This window comes from Malus sylvestris, chromosome 4, assembly GCF_916048215.2.
Source record: "Malus sylvestris chromosome 4, drMalSylv7.2, whole genome shotgun sequence".
NCBI lineage: Eukaryota > Viridiplantae > Streptophyta > Magnoliopsida > Rosales > Rosaceae > Malus > Malus sylvestris.
This window is the reverse complement of record NC_062263.1, coordinates 23,436,307-23,456,073: the sequence shown is the minus strand read 5'-3', so window position 1 is coordinate 23,456,073 and position 19,767 is coordinate 23,436,307. Positions and strand designations below refer to the sequence as shown.

The following is a 19,767-nucleotide window of genomic DNA, read 5'->3' as shown; positions in this document are numbered from 1 at the left end:
GATCCTCTTGGGTCAAAGTTTCATTGTAAAACTTGAGAAATGATCGGATTCGACAAACTTCATAATTATAATCATTCACATATTTAAAGTCTTGGAAGCTTAAGTGCTGCCAGTCATATCTTGCTTTAGGCAAGAATATGTCCTTTTGGTGATCAAAACGATCAGCCAAAGCGACCCATAGTGCACATGGATCTTCCTCAGCAAGATACTCAATTTGCAAAGCGTCATGGATATGTCTTCGGATGAAGATCATAGCAGGGGCTTTTTAAGCTTCGCCAATGGAATCGTCCATCTCTTCTTCAATAGTAGGACGCAAGTTCTTTGCAGTGAGGTGGAGTTTCACATCTTAGACCCACTTGAGGTAGTTTCTTCCAGAGACCTCCAAAGTGGAGAAGTCGAGTTTGTTCAAATTCGACGTGTTCCTATCACAAAATAGATGAACAAGATGTGGTTAGTGTAATGGAGAAATAATCAATCCATTCACATATGAGTAGAACATACAGGTTCTAATAGACATGTATTGGTGTACTTTTGCATGAAAAAACTTCGGGTTTTCATGGGTGATGTTTTTAAGTGAAAACTTCAGGTTTTCAAACAAGGCATATTTATAAGAAACTTCGGTTTCAAAATAATTATGAACTTTAAGTTCATATATTCCTGCAAGCAAACATAAATATATACACATAAATATGCAACAAGAATATGCAAAGATAGGATTTTTAGGTGTTTTAATTATAATTGAATTAATTATTTGGACTTCGGGCCAAATTAAAGTGTGAGTGAAAAAATATAAAACCCATTTGGGCCTAAAATAATTAGGCGAATAAAATTCGGGGCCCAAAATAAAAATATAAGCCCACGGGTGGCTTAAAAAAATTGGTCTGAGCATTCCAGGCCTAAAAATTGGGCTGGGGTCTCGGGTCATATTCGGGTCGGGAAAGCTCCAAAGGCCAATGGGCTAGAGTAGGATTCTAGTAGAAGGGCCAAGCCCAGTGGCTCGGGTGTCAAGCCGAGGAGCCCATGGCTCCGGCTTGCGCCGTGGCGTGGCTTAGCTCATAGGCTACAGGCCTGGGCGAGGGTCGCGAGTTCGAAGAACCCTAGCGGCACCAGGTTTGTTTCCCGATTTCAAAAAAAAAAAAAAATTCACTTCATATTGTAATTCAATTTGATGCATTTGCAATTCAATAATTTCAATTCATGTACATATATTTGATGCAATTCATGGCAAATATCAAATTCACATAATTCAACAATTATGATTATTATGCATATACAATTTATGTAGAATCTAAAATTCGTAAAACATAAAATTGGATCATGTATCATGGTGAATGTTCATGCTATCAATGCTGCAAAATATTGAGATAAAAACCGTTGTTTTGAAAGAACTTAATTGCGTGATGATATGGATGAACTGGTTTGATGTAGAAAAATTCTTCAACGTCAAATTCCTAAGCGCAGCGGTAGGAGCGTGCTGATAACGTGTTGTAGCCAATTTTATCTTACAAGGTTAGGGTGGCCGGCGGCAAGGGTAGAGAGAGAGTGAGAGATGCGTTTGTAGAATTGTAGGGGAATGTGTGTGTGTTATCCCTCCTACATTGTGCCTTTATTTATAGTAATAAAATGCTTCATCCCCAAGGAATACAAGTTGTAATAGGAAATGATAACTAGAATCCAATCTAATTTAGGATTTACACAATCACACTTAAACTAGGAAAGTTTATAACAGTTTATTTAATTTTTAATTATTTTTCAAAAAGTTAATACTGTTTAAGCGTTGAGTTAGGGGCAGACAGGTTTCAAATTCCCTTTTCTTAGTTCCGCCACTTTCTTCCACTTGCCTCCACTTTCCACTGGACAAAGTGCAGCAGGGAAGACTTAAAGTCAACAAATCAATCCATAAAGCAATCTCATAATAACACAATGTGACTCATCTCACACTGTTACGTTGACCCATTGAAGCATAAAGACGAATTTAATGCAAAGTTGGTGTAAATTTGTAACCTTTAATTATGTGTCATTTTCTACATATATGTTTATAAAACTCACGGTACGTTATGGGAATGATTTTTCATTTTGAAGAGATTAGAAACAATAGCAAAGATTAGTGTAGGTATAGCGTTTTTCCCAAAAACAGAAAATAAAAAAGAAATCGCTCTAGCCTCTAGACCCCAGTTGTGGATTAACATTGGACTTACTCTTCCGTGATTCCTTAGTTGTATTTACTTAAAAACTACTGAGGATTAAACATTTAAATTTTACTTAAAATTGTATTTATTTCTGCTTCCTAAATGTGGCCACTAAATTATTTATAGCATGTTTACTTCCTTAAATGAGTTGGAATTTGTTTTGGAATTATTTTCATTCTTGATTGCTCTACATTTGTTAACACATTTAAAATTTAAATTATGCGGATCTCACGTTGCAATGCGTAATTCAATAGGATTAGAATTCTCTTTTCTTCTCTTTTCATCCCCTCCTTTCATATTCTTGATTTTGTCTTTCTCTTTCTATAAAAATTTAATATAAGACGACGTAGCTTAACCGTAATCGTTCACATAAGAGAGAATGGAAGAGGAGAGAAAAAAAGATGAGAGAGAATCATACTCTAATTCAATATATACCCAAAAATTCCGGATTAAATTGATTAGAAGAAAGAGGAGATCATGATCTCATTACCGACTTCACAAATTCCAATGAGGAGTGAGGACACGACAATTTCTCGATAAGTATGGCAAAGGGACTTGGATTGTCTGCCCTTCTATTTCGGTGTCCTCTCCGTGCCCTCCTGTTTTATGTGGTCACGGTTAAACCACGTCAACATTATATATATTTTTTTATAAAAATAATAAAACAAAAAGAAATTGTAATATAAAATGCTGACGTGGCTTAACCGTGACCACACAAACAGGATGGCACGAGGATGGCACCGAAACGGGAGGGCAGACAATCCATGGCAAAGACTCTAAAGTCAACACGTCAATCAATCAACCCAAAAAGTAATTGCACAATTCCAATTTCCACAATGTGACATAAGCAAGGTTTTTAATTATCGGTTTTAACATATATTCTCTCAAGAATGCTAAAGGGATTCTTAAATGTAGAACTCTTCATGAATATTTTGTTATTTTATGTTTTTGACATAATATTTTATAATGTTAGTACGGAAATTAACGTTAAACTATAAGGTAGCTGAGAATACATGAAAAATACTACTTTGAGAGTCTCTTTAAAATTTCACTTTCTCAAGTCTATGAAAATGAAAGTGACTTTGGTTAATATTTTGGGTAAAAGAGTGTTTACTACCCTCATGTTTCATGGTTTTCAACATTTAGTACATCAAGTTTTTTTCGTCTCAGAGTCATACCTAAAGTGTAAATTTTGGGACAGTCTCATATATCCGTTAGTCAAACTGTTAAATCTGTCGTTAATTGTGACGTGGCGCCCATGTGGACAATGACTGGGCGCCACGTGTCAGCCACGTTTTTTTTTTCTTCTTTCTTCTTTCTTCTTTTTCTTCTTCTTCTTCTCCCTCTTCTTCTTCCTCCGATTGCAACTTTTTTTTTTCTTCCTCCTTCTCCTTCTTCCTTCCTCCTTCCAAATCTGCCTAGATTCGATTTTTTTTTTCCTTTTTCTTCTTTCTTCTTCTTCCTCCTTCTTCCTCCTTCTTCCTTCCCCTTCTTCTTCTTCTCCTTCTTCTTCTTCTTCTTCCTCCAAATCTGGGGAAGTCTTCTTTTTTTTTTTTTTTTTCTCTCCTTCTTCCTCCTTCTTCCTTCTTCTTCTTCTTCTTCCTCCGAATCTGCCCAGATTCGGCTTTTTTTTTTTTTTTTTCTTCTTTCTTCTTCTTCCTCCTTCCTCCTTCTTCCTCCTTCTTCTTCTCCTTCTTCCTTCCTCCTTTTTCCTTCCCCTTCTTCTCCTTCTTCCTTCTTCCTTCTTCCTTCTTCCTTCTTCTTCATCTTCCTCAAAAAAAAAAAAAAACTTCATCTTCCCCAAATTCGGAGGAAGAAGAAGGAAGAAGGAGAAGAAGTGGAAGAAGGAAGGAAGAAGGAAGAAGGAAGAAGGAGAAGGAAGAAAAAAAAAAACCGAATATGGGCAGATTCGGAGGAAGAAGAAGAAGAAGAAGGAAGAAGGAGGAAGGAGAAGGAAGAAGGAAGAAGAAGAAAAATAAAAAATTTCCCCAAATTCGGAGGAAGAAGAAGGAGAAGGAGAAGGGAGAAGGGAGAAGAAGGAAGAAGGAAGGAAGAAGGAGAAGGAGGAAGAAAAAAAAAGAAAAAAAAAAGAAAGTTGCAGTTGGAGGAAGAAGAAGAAGAAGAAGAAGAAAGAAGAAAGATGAAAAAAAAAAAAAAAAACGTGGCTGACACGTGGCGCCCAGTCATTGTCCACATGGGCGCCACGTCACAATTAACGGCAGATTTAACAGTTTGACTAATGGATGTATGAGACTGTCCCAAAATTTACACTTTAGGTATGACTCTGAGACGAAAAAAACTTGATGTACTAAATGTTGAAAACCACGAAACATGAAGGTAGTAAACAGTCTTTTACCCTAATATTTTTAACAAGTCTTAAACCTATTTTCTGTTATTCTTTCAAATTTTCCTCAAAAAAGGATTTTTTTTTTGTTCGGTAATTACTAATTCAACAGTTTTCATTACATGATTCCCCTTTTCTCTTTGAAATTTCCGAGTTGATTGGGTTGGTTAACTCATAAAACTCAACATATTAAAAGGAAAAGTCTTTTGTCACTTAGTAATACTATTTAATGATATTTCTATTACAAGATATCTTAGATTCGAATCTCAGAATTGACGAGTCCGCAAGCAATTTATTCAGCCCCTTAGAGTGTGTATATATTGATTACCACTCTTGCTTTTGCTTCCTCTCCTTACTCTGCCCTCACATTTAAACCCCATCTCTCTCTCTCTCTCTTTCTGCATACTTCTTTTGCTTTCCGTTTCTAGTTAATAGTCTACAGTCCACACACCCTCCATTTCTAGCTTTTGCCTTCAAAGCCTTTCTTCTCGTGACAAGGAGGGAGCAGTTATGTCACCATCCTTTTATTCGTGAGTCGTGACTGCACGGTGACTCAAGCGATTGGTCATGGAGTAGGCACTCCAAACATCACTGTAGTGGCCAAAGGTTATGAAAAAAAACCGCTGCTTGTTTTGTTTTTGTTTTATTTGTTTGATATTTTTGTTTTGTATGTATGATTTGGAAGAACTTTTGAAGACAGATTGAGTGCTCTTTCATGATATTGTTTGAACAATTTTCATGATGCCATTCAGCACGTAATCTGCGTCTCTTTCTCAAATACTAAAGCGATTGGTCACGAAGTAGGCACCCAAAACGTCACTGTAGCGGCCAAGGGTTACGAAAAAATAGGTGACCACCACTGCTTGCTTTGTTTTTTTGTTTAATATTTTTGTTTTTTATGTATGATTTGGATGAACTTTTGAAGACAGATTGAGTGCCCGTTCATGATATTGTTGGAATTGGAAGATGCATGAAATTAGAAGAACTTCATCTCTAATATTAAAAAAAAAAAAAAAAAAAAAAAATATATATATATATATATATATATATAAAAGGGTATAAAAGAAATAAAAATGGAGGAAATATAATACTAGACTTAACCTAAGAGCCATTTTTTTTTTGACCTAAATCTAAATGCCCCTACCAACGTTAGTTGGAAATTTTGCAAATATTAGCACTATTAAATTAAAATTCATGCAGTTGTAACACCATATATGCAAATATATGGTTTATATAGCTAGAATGGCAAGAGATTAAGATGTAGAAGCTCCAGAAGATGATGCCATAGTCAAAAACTCCCAACAAAACTCAGTGAACCTTTCCTCTCTTGCAGAAAACAATATGCTCGACTCATAATAGATTTAAGTCCAATAATGAGCTTAGTATCTGTAACAGTAGAGAGGCCACTATATATCTAACATAATCCTAGCCAAAAGTAATATATCTAACATAATCCTAGCCAAAAGTAATGAGGAATCCCTGTTAAAATCCATATAGGAAACCGAATATGTTTCCTTGTCCAGTGGGAAATCAATTTCAGATGTCATAATACAATGCTAATATATCAAGGACCAACATTCCTCTTTTAATATGACATTTCTATATCAATTGAATCTTGTATAGCTGACCTTAATGTTTAACCTCGGACTCATAATCTTATAGCAGTAACTGGGGCAAGGAGAAGTCATGAATGAAAATAATTCCAATTCCATATATAGAGCTACAGTAAAAAAAGCACAAATTGTTTGATTTGCTTAAGCATACTTGTCTTCAACAACTTTCTTCTTCACTTATTTTACCTTCTTGTGATTGTTCACTACAGTATCAACATTCACAAAGGATAATTAATTATGATGAAAATTTGATATAGAATCAAAGATATTGAGAAAAGAAAAAAGTGCAAAACCTTTGAGCTTGTTTCTAATCTCCTCACACACATACGAAAAAAAAAAGAAAAAGAAAAAAAAATGAGTGCAAATAAAACCTTTGAATTTCAATACAATTTCCTTTGATAATATTCATATTTTCATACTTTCTGAATATCCCAAGAAAGCTTATAACTTAACTTCATTTTACTATAGTGTGAGCATGTCCAAAAGGGAGGTTAAATGATATCTTAACAAAAAAGGTAGGTATAAAAAGAAAAGGAATAGTGCTGTCAGAATTTTGTGGACACAAAATGTATCTCCTCTCAGAATTTCAAGGAAAATTTGTATTATGCCCAACATATTGTTATAAAACCAAATTTTAGAAAACAAACCGTCTGTAAAATTTAAATTCAAACCCGGCACAAACAGTCTGTAAACACTCTCAATCCCCTAAAATCCCACCATATTTTCAGATCGACTCTACAAATTCAAAAACCCTCCACATGCAATAACTAAAACCGATTAAATTGGTTCAAAAGAACCGGTTCTCACAACCACTTCAAAAATCAACAAAAACAAAATCCAGAAATTGAGAGCTGTTTCTCAAAACATTAACTCCCAAAATTTCAAATTATTCTGAGCCGATAAACCATTCCAGAACACTAAGAATCACAGATCGGAGGTACTTACTCGTCATAGGATTTAAGCAAACCCGAATTGAACCATCATGGAGAGAGCAGCGGCGAGGAATTTTCGAAAGAGATAGAGGGGGGATTTTAGAGAGGAACCAAAAACACCAATCGAGGGCTTTTTTTTTGTTGGTTGGTCGTCGTCGCCAGCTGAGTTGAGGAGAAGAGTGAGAAGGGAGAACTAAGAAAAAAGAAAATATAAAATAAATACAGTACGTATATGATGGGTCTATCAAGATTTTCTCTTTTTTTATTTTTTTTACCGAGCACTACAAATTAAGCAGCAGTTCATGCCTTGGGCAAAAGTAGAAACCAATGGAAGTGAGACTTAAACTGTCAAAAACTCTTTAGTTAATAATCCAAATATCCTTTAAACTTTTCTCTCTACATATTACTTGTGAGCAATATCATCGATCGGACTTTTGTGTGGCCAAAAGATTAATTAAGAATTGACAAGGTTTCCCTCCCATTTGAAAAAATCTCCTCCATTCTTTGTAAGATGTACGAGAGGACAGAGATCTATTATTAGTGGTCCTTACATTTGCCATCTCATTTTTTGTAAACATATTGAATCAAGTTTTCTACCATGTGATAGCATTTCTTCTCTTTTATGCATTTGTGCAAATTAATTAACCTATGTTGCTCACTGTCTTAGAACAATGATGGAGCATTCACGTACCAACTGTAAGCTGGTTTTGTTCAAATTCCTGCATGGGTTCATTCTTTTATGCATGAGCACTTGCCTCGAATCTACAACACTTCGCAACCTTACTCTCCTTGGAAATGAATCTGATCGCTTGGCACTGCTAGACTTAAAGAAAAGAATAACAGTTGATCCTTTCAATGCCATGAGCTCATGGAATCATTCCATCCATTTCTGTAGTTGGGTTGGAGTTTCATGCCACCGTTCCACCAAAAGAGTCTTGATGTTGAACCTGAAATCAAAAAAGTTGGTAGGCTCCATTCCATCTTCTATTGGAAATCTTACTTATCTTACTGGAATCAATTTGAGTGACAACAACTTTCATGGGGAAATTCCTCCAGAAATGGGTCGTCTACAAAGCCTACAATATCTCAACCTTTCTCATAATTCCTTCCATGGGAAAATTCCAACCAATTTGTCGCAATGCACGCAACTAAGATTGCTTGATCTAAAAGCCAATCGGATTATGGGGTCCATTCCGAACCAACTCAGTTCATTGTTGAATTTAAAATATCTATGGCTTTATGGTAATAATCTCACTGGAACCATCCCACCTTGGATAGGAAACTTTTCTTTGTTGAGTGGTCTTCATCTTGGTAGGAACAATTTTCAAGGAAGCATACCCAATGAGCTTGGGCATATAACAGGCTTGGAGGAGTTCTTAGTTCACCTTAATGATCTATCTGGTATGATCCCATCCCCAATCTATAATATTTCTTCCATATCCACTTTTAGTGTTGCTTTCAACCAGTTGCATGGAGAGCTACCACCAAATCTCGGCACTATGCTTCCTAATCTCATAAAATTTCAGTGCGCTATGAACAAATTCAAAGGAAATATTCCTATATCATTGTCAAATGCTTCTAGACTTCAGTTGCTTGATCTTTCTCAAAATGGCTTCTCTGGGACAATCCCTAGTGAGAGTCTAGGAAACTTGCAAAGCTTAGTTTGGCTAAACATTTATGGCAATCAGTTAGGAAATAGAAAAGTTGGTGACTTGAATTTTCTTAGTTTCTTGGCTAATTGCACTAGATTGGAGATTTTGGCTCTTGACAGTAATAATTTTGGAGGAGGAATCCCGGGATCCATAGCCAACTTGTCGACCCAACTTAATATTCTTGGTCTAGGGTTACATTTGATACATGGAAGGCTCCCTAACGGCATTGGAAACCTTATAAACTTGAATATTCTAGCATTAGACAATAACCATTTGGGTGGTAGTGTCCCGCTTGAAATTGGGAAGCTAAAGAAGTTAGAGCAACTGTATTTGGATGCTAATGAATTTTCTGGGTCAATCCCGTCTTCCCTTGGTAACATGACTTCATTGTTAAACCTTTACATGGAGTTCAATAGGTTTGAGGGCAATATACCTCCAAGTTTGGGAAATTACCAAAACCTATTAGATCTTTCCCTTTCCAGTAACAACCTTACGGGCACCATACCTAAAATGCTTATGGAGCTTTCAACTGTTTCAATTTCTTTAGACCTGTCTGATAATTATTTGACGGGTCTGATGCCCTTTGAGGTGGGTGATTTAGTGCATCTCACAGAGCTAAATGTATCAAGAAACAATTTATTAGGTGAAATCCCGAGCACCCTCGGCAGTTGTACTAGTTTGGAGCGCTTGTCTTTGCAAGGTAATAAGTTTGAAGGAACGATTCCTCAATCTCTTAAGAATTTGAAAGGCTTGGAAAAACTTGATATTTCAAGCAACAACTTGTCTGGGCCGATTCCTGAATTCATAGGCAAGCTTGGTGCTCTCAAGTATCTCAATCTTTCGTATAATGATTTTGAGGGAGAGCTGCCTAAAGATGGTATTTTTGCAAATGCTAGTGGTGTTTCTGTTCTTGGAAATCATAGGCTCTGTGGTGGCATCCCACAATTACATCTACCTTCATGCCCCCCAAAAAAACACCATTCATCTCGAGGACTACATTCCTCAAAAGTAGTCATCCCCATAGCCTGTGTATTTGGAATCATAATTGCTCTATCATTCTTCTGTGTCGCTTGTTCAATGCTGAAAAAGTCAAGAGATAGACTTGCAACTTCACGTTCATATAAGGATTGGAAATCAGGTGTCTCCTACTCACAACTCGTTGAATCAACTAACGGATTCTCTGCGGATAATCTTATTGGTTTGGGAAGTTTTGGTTCTGTTTATAAAGGGGTAATTCCTAGTGATGGAACAATAGTTGCTGTTAAGGTACTAAACCTTCAACAACAAGGAGCTTCCAAGAGTTTCATAGATGAATGCAAAGCTTTAAGGAGTATAAGGCACCGTAATCTTCTCAAGATCATAACTGCATGCTCGAGCATTGATAACCAGGGCAAGGACTTCAAAAGTCTAGTTTTCGAGTTCATGGCAAATGGAAGTCTAGACTCAATGTTGTATCCAATATATGAAGAGGAATCTCCAAGCAAAAGAATGAGTTTTATGCAAACATTGAACATCGCCATTGATGTTGCTTCTGCGTTAGATTATCTCCACCACCATTGTGAAACGGCCATTGTTCATTGTGATCTAAAGCCGAGCAACGTACTACTTGATGAAGATATGGTAGCCCATGTTGGGGATTTTGGTTTGGCAAGGTTCCTCTTCGAAACATCAAATGATCCCTCCTTCAGTCAAACAATGTCATCTCAGCTAAAGGTTTCTATAGGCTACATTCCTCCAGGTATGAGTTTCTGTCATTCTAACTTTATGTTCTTAGTAAATTATTACAAAAAAAAACAACTAATTAATCTCTATTGATGAAAAATACATTACTGCCTCTTTTTTTTCTTGGAAAATAAGTAACATATAAATCTAAAGAATATATTGTTCTAATAGTCAATTGCATACAACATATTGTATGTCTATCCTAGCAGAGTACGGCACAGGAGGCCAAGTTTCCATACTTGGAGATGTTTACAGCTATGGGATACTATTGCTGGAAATGTTCACAGGAAAAAGACCTACCGATGACGTGTTTAAAGGCGGTCTAAGCATTTACCAATTTGTAGCCATGGCTTTGCCTGACCATGTCATGGACGTTGTTGACCATTCAATTATCCTCGACCTCGAAACAGATGCTGATGTCAACAATGACATAGTGCGAGAACGAACTCCATCCAGATGTAACAATGGTGGCTCGGTGAAAGCAAAGAAATTAAAGGAATGCTTGGTTTCAGTGATGCAGATAGGACTCTCTTGTTGTGCAACGTCACCAAGGGAGCGGATGCTGATGGACGCGGTTGTCAGAAAAATGAGCGCAATCAAAGACACGTACCTCAAAGTTTAAGAAGACTTGACAAGGACAAAGCATGCTACCCAAAGGAGAAAGGACATGATCACTCATCAATAATACTTTCCACTATCTACTCACCAAAATTTTCTTTCTATTTTTGCTTTCTTTCTCTTGCTATCGCTTTGAATTTTTTCTCGTTGATGTTTGTGGTGTGTTTTACTTATATGACTTGAAGCTTTTGAATTTTAATTTGTGTGGTGTTTTTAGAATTTTAATGATTAGTGGTTTTTGTTGGATAAATATTTTTTATGTTCTTTGTTGAATGGCTAACTCTGGAAAATGTAGTCACAAACTGCTATTAGCTTTGATAGAATTTGCAAATGGTGTTTGGAGTGTGAGAGAGAAGGTGGATAATGTTGAAATGTCCCACATCGATCGTATCAATGAGAAAATAAGAGTTTAAATATCCTAACCTCACTTCAACTAATACCGAGGCATTTTGTGATAAAACCATACATCTGACAGATTGTGCATGTGGTAATTACCAAGTTGGGGACAATATCGGTGTTGTTGAAAGTGAACCCTTGGCCTGTCTCTCTGATAATTCTACAGATACCAAGAAGCAGAAAGTTAAGTGATGGTGAGAGCAAAAGGTTTGGAGTGAAGGGGATGCTCATGTTAGTAGCATTTTTTTCATTGTACTTGAAGCCCTAATTGAATACACCCCCTATAAATCCATTAAAGTCTCTCAAATTCTCAATTGAATACACCCCCCTAAAACTCCAATGCATAATACATATTTTTTTCACGTTTAAAACACGTTATTTTCACATCTCTTTCAATAATACATATAAAATTCATGGATTTTACTCATATTTTTAACATATTATCGAATAAATAAATATTAAAATTAAAAAAATGCCTAAATTTTCAAAGTATTATTTTGGGTAAAAGATTGTTTACTACTCTCATGTTTCGTGGTTTTCAACATTTAGTACATCAAGTTTTTTTCGTCTCAGATTCATACCTAAAGTGTAAATTTTGGGACAGTCTCATACATCCGTTAGTCAAACTGTTAAGTCTCTCGTTAACTGTGATGTGGCGCACTTACTGGGCGCCACGTGTCATCCAGGTTTTTTTTTCTTCTTCCTTCTTCTTCTTCTTCCTCCGACTGCAACTTTTTTTTTCCTTCCTCCTTCTCCTTCTTCCTTCCTCCTTCTTCCTTCCCCTTCTTCCTTCTTCTTCCTTCTCCTTCACCTTCTTCTTCTTCTTCCTCCGAATCTGGGGAAGTTTTTTTTTTTCTTCTTCTTCTTCCTCCTTCTTCCTCTTCCTCTTCTTCTTCTTCTTCTTCTTCTTCTTCTTCTTCTTCTTCTTCTTCTTCTTCTTCTTCTTCTTCTTCTTCTTCTTCTTCCTTCTCCTTCACCTTCTTCTTCTTCCTTCTCCTTCACCTTCTTCTTCTTCCTTCTCCTTCACCTTCTTCTTCTTCTTCCTCCGAATCTGGGGAAGTTTTTTTTTTTTTTTTCTTCTTCTTCTTCCTCCTTCTTCCTCTTTTTTCTTCTTCTTCTTCCTCCTTCCTCTTCCTCTTCTTCTTCTTCTTCTCCTTCTTCTTCTTCTTCTTCTTCTTCTTCTTCTTCTTCTTCTTCTCCTTAGTCGGGTCCTTCCTCTCCAAACACAGCCGTGTCTCTGCTCCAGCATAGCTGTCCTTCTCAACAATGATGATGTTGCCTCCCACCTGGTCCTTAGCCTTCGTGACTATGACAATCGGAACAACGTCGCCGTGCTTGGTAGCCAGCACCTGAGCGATGCAGAGCCCACTGATTCCATCGCCCACCACCACGCAGTCAATAGAGGTGAACATATTCTTCATTTCCCCTCCCTTTGTTCTTCCCCCTCATTCCCACAAATCCCAAAGCCCAATTCCTTTGCCGGCGAACCTGCAAAGCAGAAACTAAAAAAAAAAAACGATGGAATTTGAAGAAGAAGAAGAAGAATACGGGGAAGAAAGAGAATGATTGGGAAATTCAAAGATTTGAAGAAGAAGAAAAAGAATACAGGGAAGAAAGAAGAAGAAGAAACCGGTTGTAGCTAAATGGTTATGGTTCGTTGAATTCAAAATAATACTATATCATTGTACTAAATGGTTATGGTTCAAATTCCATCGTATTCTTCTTCTTCTTCCTCCTCCTCAGTTCTTCCAGCGAGCCCAGTCCTCCTCAACACTTTTACTGGGCTGATTTGTAGCTAAAAAAAAAAAAAAGAAGGATTGGGAAAAAAAAACGATGAGAATTTGAAAGGTGGGTTTTGCTGGGTTTCTTGTTGCTGCCTTTGTGGTGGGGTTTCGTTCAGGGAGCAGACAGGGAAGAAGAAGAAAGGATAGTGAGGGAGGGATTTTGGGGGGTTTGCGGCGGAGAGATCTGGGAACAAAAGAGAGGATTTCTGTTTTTTTTTTAATTTTATTTTAAGTTTGATTCCTCATATTCGGTATAATACCAAACACAGTATAAATAATACGGTTATTAGTCTGATACTGCACCAAACACCCGACTAATTTAGTCAGTACTATCCGGTGGCTATTTATCCTATCCGACAGAAATAGTCAGTACAGTCCGAGCTGCCAAACGAGGCCATGGTGTTTTGAACCCAAGACAAGACCTCCTCGTTATTTTCAAATGACAAACCACCACTTCAGTTAAATTTCTATGTCATTGAACCAAATTTTATAAATTTATACTCTTATAAAACATATATAAATATATCACCCTAATAATTTTAGTGCCCCTAATTTTTTTGGGCCCTGGTGATAAGCTCATATTTATATATATTTTACATTAAATTCACTTGTCTTTTCTTAGTTAGTTCCTTATATTTTTGAGCTATTTACTTTGTTTTTGTGTTTAGTAGGATTTGTCAACCAAAGAAAAGAAAAATAGCACAAGTTGGATATTAAGTGACAAATTCGTCAAAACTGCCTGTGCAGGTCAGCTGACTTTGAAAGCAAGTTGTGAACAGCTCAGAATGAATTAGAGAATGAGTCTTATATGCTTAGAAAGCTACGGATGTTTATTTTCTGGAGCATTTCGCGGATTGTTAAGAGCATTTTTGTAGAAGAAGTTATGGTCGTTTTAACACTGAAAGGTTTCCAAGACGCTGTGCAGTTTGTAACTGCATTGAAGGCAATAAATCCAATAAAACTTGCAGCCAAGAACAAGCCAGCTGACATCTCCTCAAATATCAGATGAAATGGAATTAAAGATGAGGATTAAGTGGGAGTAATTGGCATAAAGGTTGCCCAAAGAGTTACAATTGTTTTACAATTTCCTCTCACTTATTGTCATCACTAAATGGCTGTTAGTGGGATGAGTTATGGAGCAGAAATGGGGCAGCAAGCATGGGCATAAAGGCTGCAGGTTGCAGCAGCAAAGGAGAGTTCTTTAGAGAAAAAAAGATAGAAAAAAAAGGAAGGAAAGGAAGGAAAAAAAAAAAAGCAAGGCTGCTGCGTTGAGAAAGGAAGGAAAGGAAGGAGGAAATCTTGGCATTCTCTTATCTCGGTTTTATCTTCTCAAACTCATGTCTTTCTTTTGGTTTATTTTGAGAACTATGTGTAACTAATTTTTTAGAGGTTAGGGGCTGTTTTGAAGCCCCGAATATGATTGCAATTTTGTTATGACATTTCGTTAAATTATTTTTATGAATGGATGAAACTTGGTTCACTACTTGTCTCATTGATGAATTCTTTATTTGTTTTCTATGGATGCATACGTAGTAAGCATATATATGATTCTAATGCTATGAGTATGTGTGTGTCTGCCCTTGTCGAATGAGGACCTACATATGTTCTAAAGTAGTACTTGTTAATTGCGATTAACATGTGAACCAATTTCTAGGATAAGTAAGACAACGCCAGTACTTACGATGCCTTGTGATGACTCAAACTCTTTTCGTTCTTAATGATTTCTACTTGTTAAATCTATGAACACGCCATTCTAGATTGCATGCTAGGGACTAAGTTAAGTTGAAAACGTCATTCTCTTAACATACTACGTAAGAAAGAGTAATAGGTTGAGTTCTAACATTGAGCCAACTTGAGCATCTTCATCCGGAAATAAAAGAAATTTGAATGAAACATAACATGTTTGCATGATTATTTGGTGGTGGATAGCAATACCCCTAACTCGTTTTTCTTAATTTGTTAACTACTTAAAATTTGTTTCTATCCTATTTTTGTTCGATTTAATTTAAATAGCAAATCAACTCCAAAAATCCCAAATATTTGTGTGAGTGTAGCTTTGTGTGTCTAGTATCTACATATAAAATTTCGTAGACTTTAGATATGTATAAGTCAGTCTAATAATTATTTTTCGGTGGCTGGTCAGTAGGGACAGCAACCCAGTTTTTGTGACATTTTAGGTAGTTAGATAAAACAATCTTCTGCGGGAAAGACTCTTATTTTCATATGCTACAATTGACAAATCTTAGTGTTAATAAGGAAAATCAATAGGACATTTGTGTGCTACTTTGTGGTGTGCTTTTAATCCTATCACCTGGACGGTCGCCCTCCCCGCACTGGGCCTGGGCTGGCCCTGACCACCGCTATCTTGTTTTTGTTATTATTATAGTAATTCATTAAGCGTTTTTTTATTAAATTATATAAAGCCATTAGTGTAATACTGGCAACCATTAGTGTAAGTTACCCGAGTGTTCTGTGCAAAGTTATGTGAGTGCTAGAGGTCAATAACACTTCCTAACCAAGTATTATATATCTCATAGCACTAAGGTAGTGGCCTAGTAGGGTGCGAGTGAATGCGACCCATCGTTTCTGCTTTCTTCCACTTAACCGAGAAAAACATGAACATGAATTCATAATTAAAGAAGAATAAGTGACTAATTTTATTACGCATCCACTTCCACTACTTCTCATGAAAATTTCCGAGTTGATGATTGCTTTATTCCAAGTCCTCGGCCACCCCTCTTTGAAAATGGCTCGCTTAGTGCCTAGACTTAGATTGGGTTAGTTAACTCGTAAAACTAAAGGTATATTAGAGGAAAAGTCTTTTGTTACTTAGTAATATTGTTTAAAGATATTTCTTTTACAAGAGGTCTTATGTTTTCGAATCTCAAGAGTGACTTAGCTAGTAAAAAAATATGCCACGCTTGTTTGAAAAACTTATAGTGAACTACTAAAGAGGTACATTAGGCTCCACTAACATAGAGTTTAACTAATTACAAGCTTTGAAATTCAATGTGGTCAATCATATCAATTAAAAGAAAGTGTTGAAATGTCCAAAAATAACCTTAAAATGTCCAAAATAATCTTGAAGGGGATCGAGTGGGAAGTTGAAATATCAGAAATAAACTTGAAGCACATGACTTATTTTGGATAGAAAACTTTAACGAAGTTAGGATGAGATGACAAATTCATGATTTTCAAAACTTAATAGAGTAATGTTACACTTACCACATTTGTATCATCTCTGTAATATAGGTAGGGCCAACCAATCATGTGTTAGGATTTTGGCTCGTCAAAGTTAATATGTCCTATTTTGTTTAGGATTGTATTAGGGAAATTAAAGGAGCACCGATTCTTCTCCTAAAAGGACTAGGAAAGAATCAAAGTTTCCTTGTACAGTTAGATTGGGAATCCTATAACATATATTGGAAAAGGAATGAAAGTGTACTTTCCTATTCCATAAGAACATGAAACTTAATCATAAAATAGGCATGTAAACCACACCCTATATTTATAAATAGGGTGCGGCAAGGCTAGGTAAAACCACTGGAAAGCCAAAAACAGCCGCTGGCAAGGGAGAGAAAAGCTAGAAACAGCCGCTGGCAAGTGAGAAAAGCTAGAAATAGCCGATGAACACACTAGTATAAATATAGGCCTTAATATTGTTCTCAACAAAACCACCTTTAATTTCCTTGGCAACGTAGTTTGCGTTTCAATTGCCTCCGTGCGTTTGTTTGTCGTTCAGTAGTGTACATTTTAGCTGATTTTAGTCATCAAGATGGATTTAACCTCAGTGAAGCTGATCAAAACCAAAAGCGAAGAAAAATCGGAAGAAGCAACTTCAACAACACCCACAGATAAAGAGGCTAGATTAATGCGACCAGAGAATGTTCAATCACCAGCCCCAAAAAAGTCCCGACCAGAGAATGTTTTGACTATGGTTTCTTCCACTTCGCTATGTTTTTCCACTTACCACTGCCGCAAGTGTTGCATACCAAACCACACTTAACCGAGAAAAACATGAACATGAATTCATAATTAAGAATAAGTGACTAATTTTAGGCTAGTAAAAAAATATGCCTAAAGTGTAAATTTTGGGACAGTCTCATACATCTGTTAGTCAAACTGTTAGTTCTCCCGTTAAGTGATGACGTGGCACCCTGATTAGACGCCACGTGTCATTAAAAAAATAAAAAATTTATTTAAATAAAAATAATATTAAAAAATATTTAAATAAATATTAAAATATTAAAATAATAATAAAATATATATTTTTTTCTCCTTCTCTTCTTCTTCTTCTTCTTTTTTTTTTCCTTCTTCTTCTTCTTCTGGGTTCGGTTTTTTTTTTTTTTTTTTTTTTTTTTTTCCTTCTTCCTCCTCCTCCTTCTTCTCCTTCTTCTTCTTCTGGGTTCGGTTTCTCTCTTTTTTTTTTTTTTTTCTTCTTCTTCTTCTTCCTCCTCTTTCTCCTTCTTCTTCCTTCTCTTTCCTCCTCCTCCTTCTTCTCCTTCTTCTTCTTCTGGGTTCGGTTTCTCTTCTTTTTTTTTTTTTTTTTTTTTTCCTTCTTCCTCCTCCTTCTCCTTCTTCTTCCTTCTCCTTCCTCCTCCTTCTTTTTCTTCTTCTTCTTCTTCCTTCTCCTTCCTCCTCATTCTTCTTCTCCTTCTTCTTCCTTCTTCTTCCTCTTCTTTTCTGGGTTCGGTTTTTTTTTTTTTTTTTTTTTCTGTTTTTTTTCCTTCTCCTCCTTCCTTCTTAAGAAGGAAGAAGAAGGAGAAGAAGAATGAGGAGGAAGGAGAAGGAAGAAGAAGAAGGAGGAGGAAGAAGAAAAAAAAAAAAGAAAAAAAAAGAGAGAACCAAACCCAGAAGAAGAAGAAAAAAAAAAGAAGAAGAAGAGAAGAAGGAAAAAAAATTATTTTATTATTTAAATATTTATTTAAATATTTTTAATATTATTTTTATTTAAATATTATTTTTATTTTTTTAATGACACGTGGCGTCCAATCAGGGCGCCACGTCATCACTTAACGAGAGAACTAACAGATGTATGAGACTGTCCCAAAATTTACACTTTAGGTATGACTCTGGGACAAAAAAAACTTGATGTACTAAATGTTGAAAACCACAAAACATGAGGGTGGTAAACAGTCTTTTACCCAAGTTTTTATCACATTTGAAAAAAGAAGGCCTTATTTATTTGAGATAGTTACATTAAGAGCTTCTCTTTGTCAGCAACAACCTTATCCCTTTTCCTATTTTCAAATTCAACAATCTAGTGGGCTGCGAATGTGACTCATCGTCATGCTTTCTTCTACAATGTACAGGGAAGACTTCCAGTCAACAAGTCAATTCATAAACCAATCTCATAATTCCAGTGTTAACTTACCTAAAATGCCACGAGTTTGATGGACAGTTAGTGGCTTTTAACTCTCTGCCATTTTTCTACATATTACATACATATTGGAACGAGGATTCTATCTGGATCTTTTTACGAGGATTTCGAGAATTTTTAAATTGTGTTTATTCATCGTATATCGTTCGGCCAATTTTTGTTAGTTACTGTTCATATTTAATTTAAAATAATTTCTTACCATATAATATACGATGAACACACATAATTTGAGGATCTCAATAATCCTCACAAGAGGATCCGAAGAGAATCCTCATTCTAGATATTGCTAGTTTGGTGTCTAGAATTTATTGAATTATATACTTATTATAAAATTTAAGGTACATTGAAAAGAAAAGTTTTATATTTTAAAAGGACAAGAAGCACTGAAGCAGTATTGGAGAAAAAGTGGGTGCAGCTGGTGTATTAGTGCCAAACAATGCCATTTTTATAGAGGTGGATTGTCTGTTCTCCTATTTTCATATTCTTCTCATTCCCTTCTGTTTATGTGATCACGGTTATGTCACGTCAATATTTTATATTGATTTTTTATAAAATAATAAAACAAAAAGTAATAGGAATATAAAATGTTGACATGGCTTAACTGTGACCATACAAAACAGAAGGGGATGAGAAAGTATGGAAATGGGAGGGCAGACAATCTACCTCCCATTTTTATCTCCATTAATTATCACCCTAGACCCAATAAGTTGTGGATGATGTTTGGTCTGGCTCTTCCATTTTTTTCTTAAATATAAGAGGTGATAAAGGAAAAGATGTTTACTGCTGAGTAATAATGTTTAGTGATATTTCTCTTACGAGAGATCTTAAATTCGAATCTCAATGGTGACAAGTTTGCAACAAATTATTCTCCCCTTCTTAGTGTGTAAATATATTGTTGTATACTTTTTTTTTTAAGAGAAACGGTAATTTTAATGGGTTAAAAATCCGCATCAAAATATAGAAGTATTATTACTTTCAACCAATCAAATTAAGAGAAAATGTGAGTGCATTTGACCTTGACAATAACATTTTTCTCTCCACTAATTGCCATCTTGCTTTTTTCTTACTCTCCTTACTCTGCCCTCACATTTAAACCCCATATCTCTCTCTCTCTCTCTCTCTCTCTCTCTCTCTACG

At 35.9% G+C, this 19,767-nt stretch overlaps 2 protein-coding genes across 2 annotated transcripts in view; both read left to right on the top strand.

Annotated features, from left to right (window-relative positions):
• The first annotated feature begins 4,880 nt into the window (after positions 1-4,880).
• Positions 4,881-19,767, top strand: part of LOC126619120 (probable LRR receptor-like serine/threonine-protein kinase At3g47570) — a 99,545-nt gene continuing 84,658 nt past the window's right edge. Inside the window, exons 1-2 of the mRNA XM_050287400.1 lie at positions 4,881-5,139; positions 5,234-5,337. The gene's annotated coding sequence lies outside the window, so the exon portion shown is untranslated. The remainder of the gene's footprint in view (positions 5,140-5,233; positions 5,338-19,767) is intronic.
• LOC126619121 (probable LRR receptor-like serine/threonine-protein kinase At3g47570) lies at positions 5,247-11,320 on the top strand. Its single transcript, XM_050287401.1, has 3 exons — positions 5,247-5,382; positions 7,746-10,468; positions 10,662-11,320. The coding sequence occupies exons 2-3, from the start codon at positions 7,750-7,752 to the stop codon at positions 11,072-11,074; spliced, it is 3,132 nt and encodes a 1,043-aa protein (XP_050143358.1). The 5' UTR covers positions 5,247-5,382; positions 7,746-7,749; the 3' UTR covers positions 11,075-11,320.

Excerpts from the sequence above, each read along its gene's own strand:
- LOC126619121 (XM_050287401.1), top strand. The coding sequence starts at position 7,750 with ATGATGGAGCATTCACGTACCAACTGTAAGCTGGTTTTGTTCAAATTC. Across the intron at positions 10,469-10,661 it reads TATAGGCTACATTCCTCCAG|AGTACGGCACAGGAGGCCAA; the intron begins GTATGAGTTTCT and ends CTATCCTAGCAG.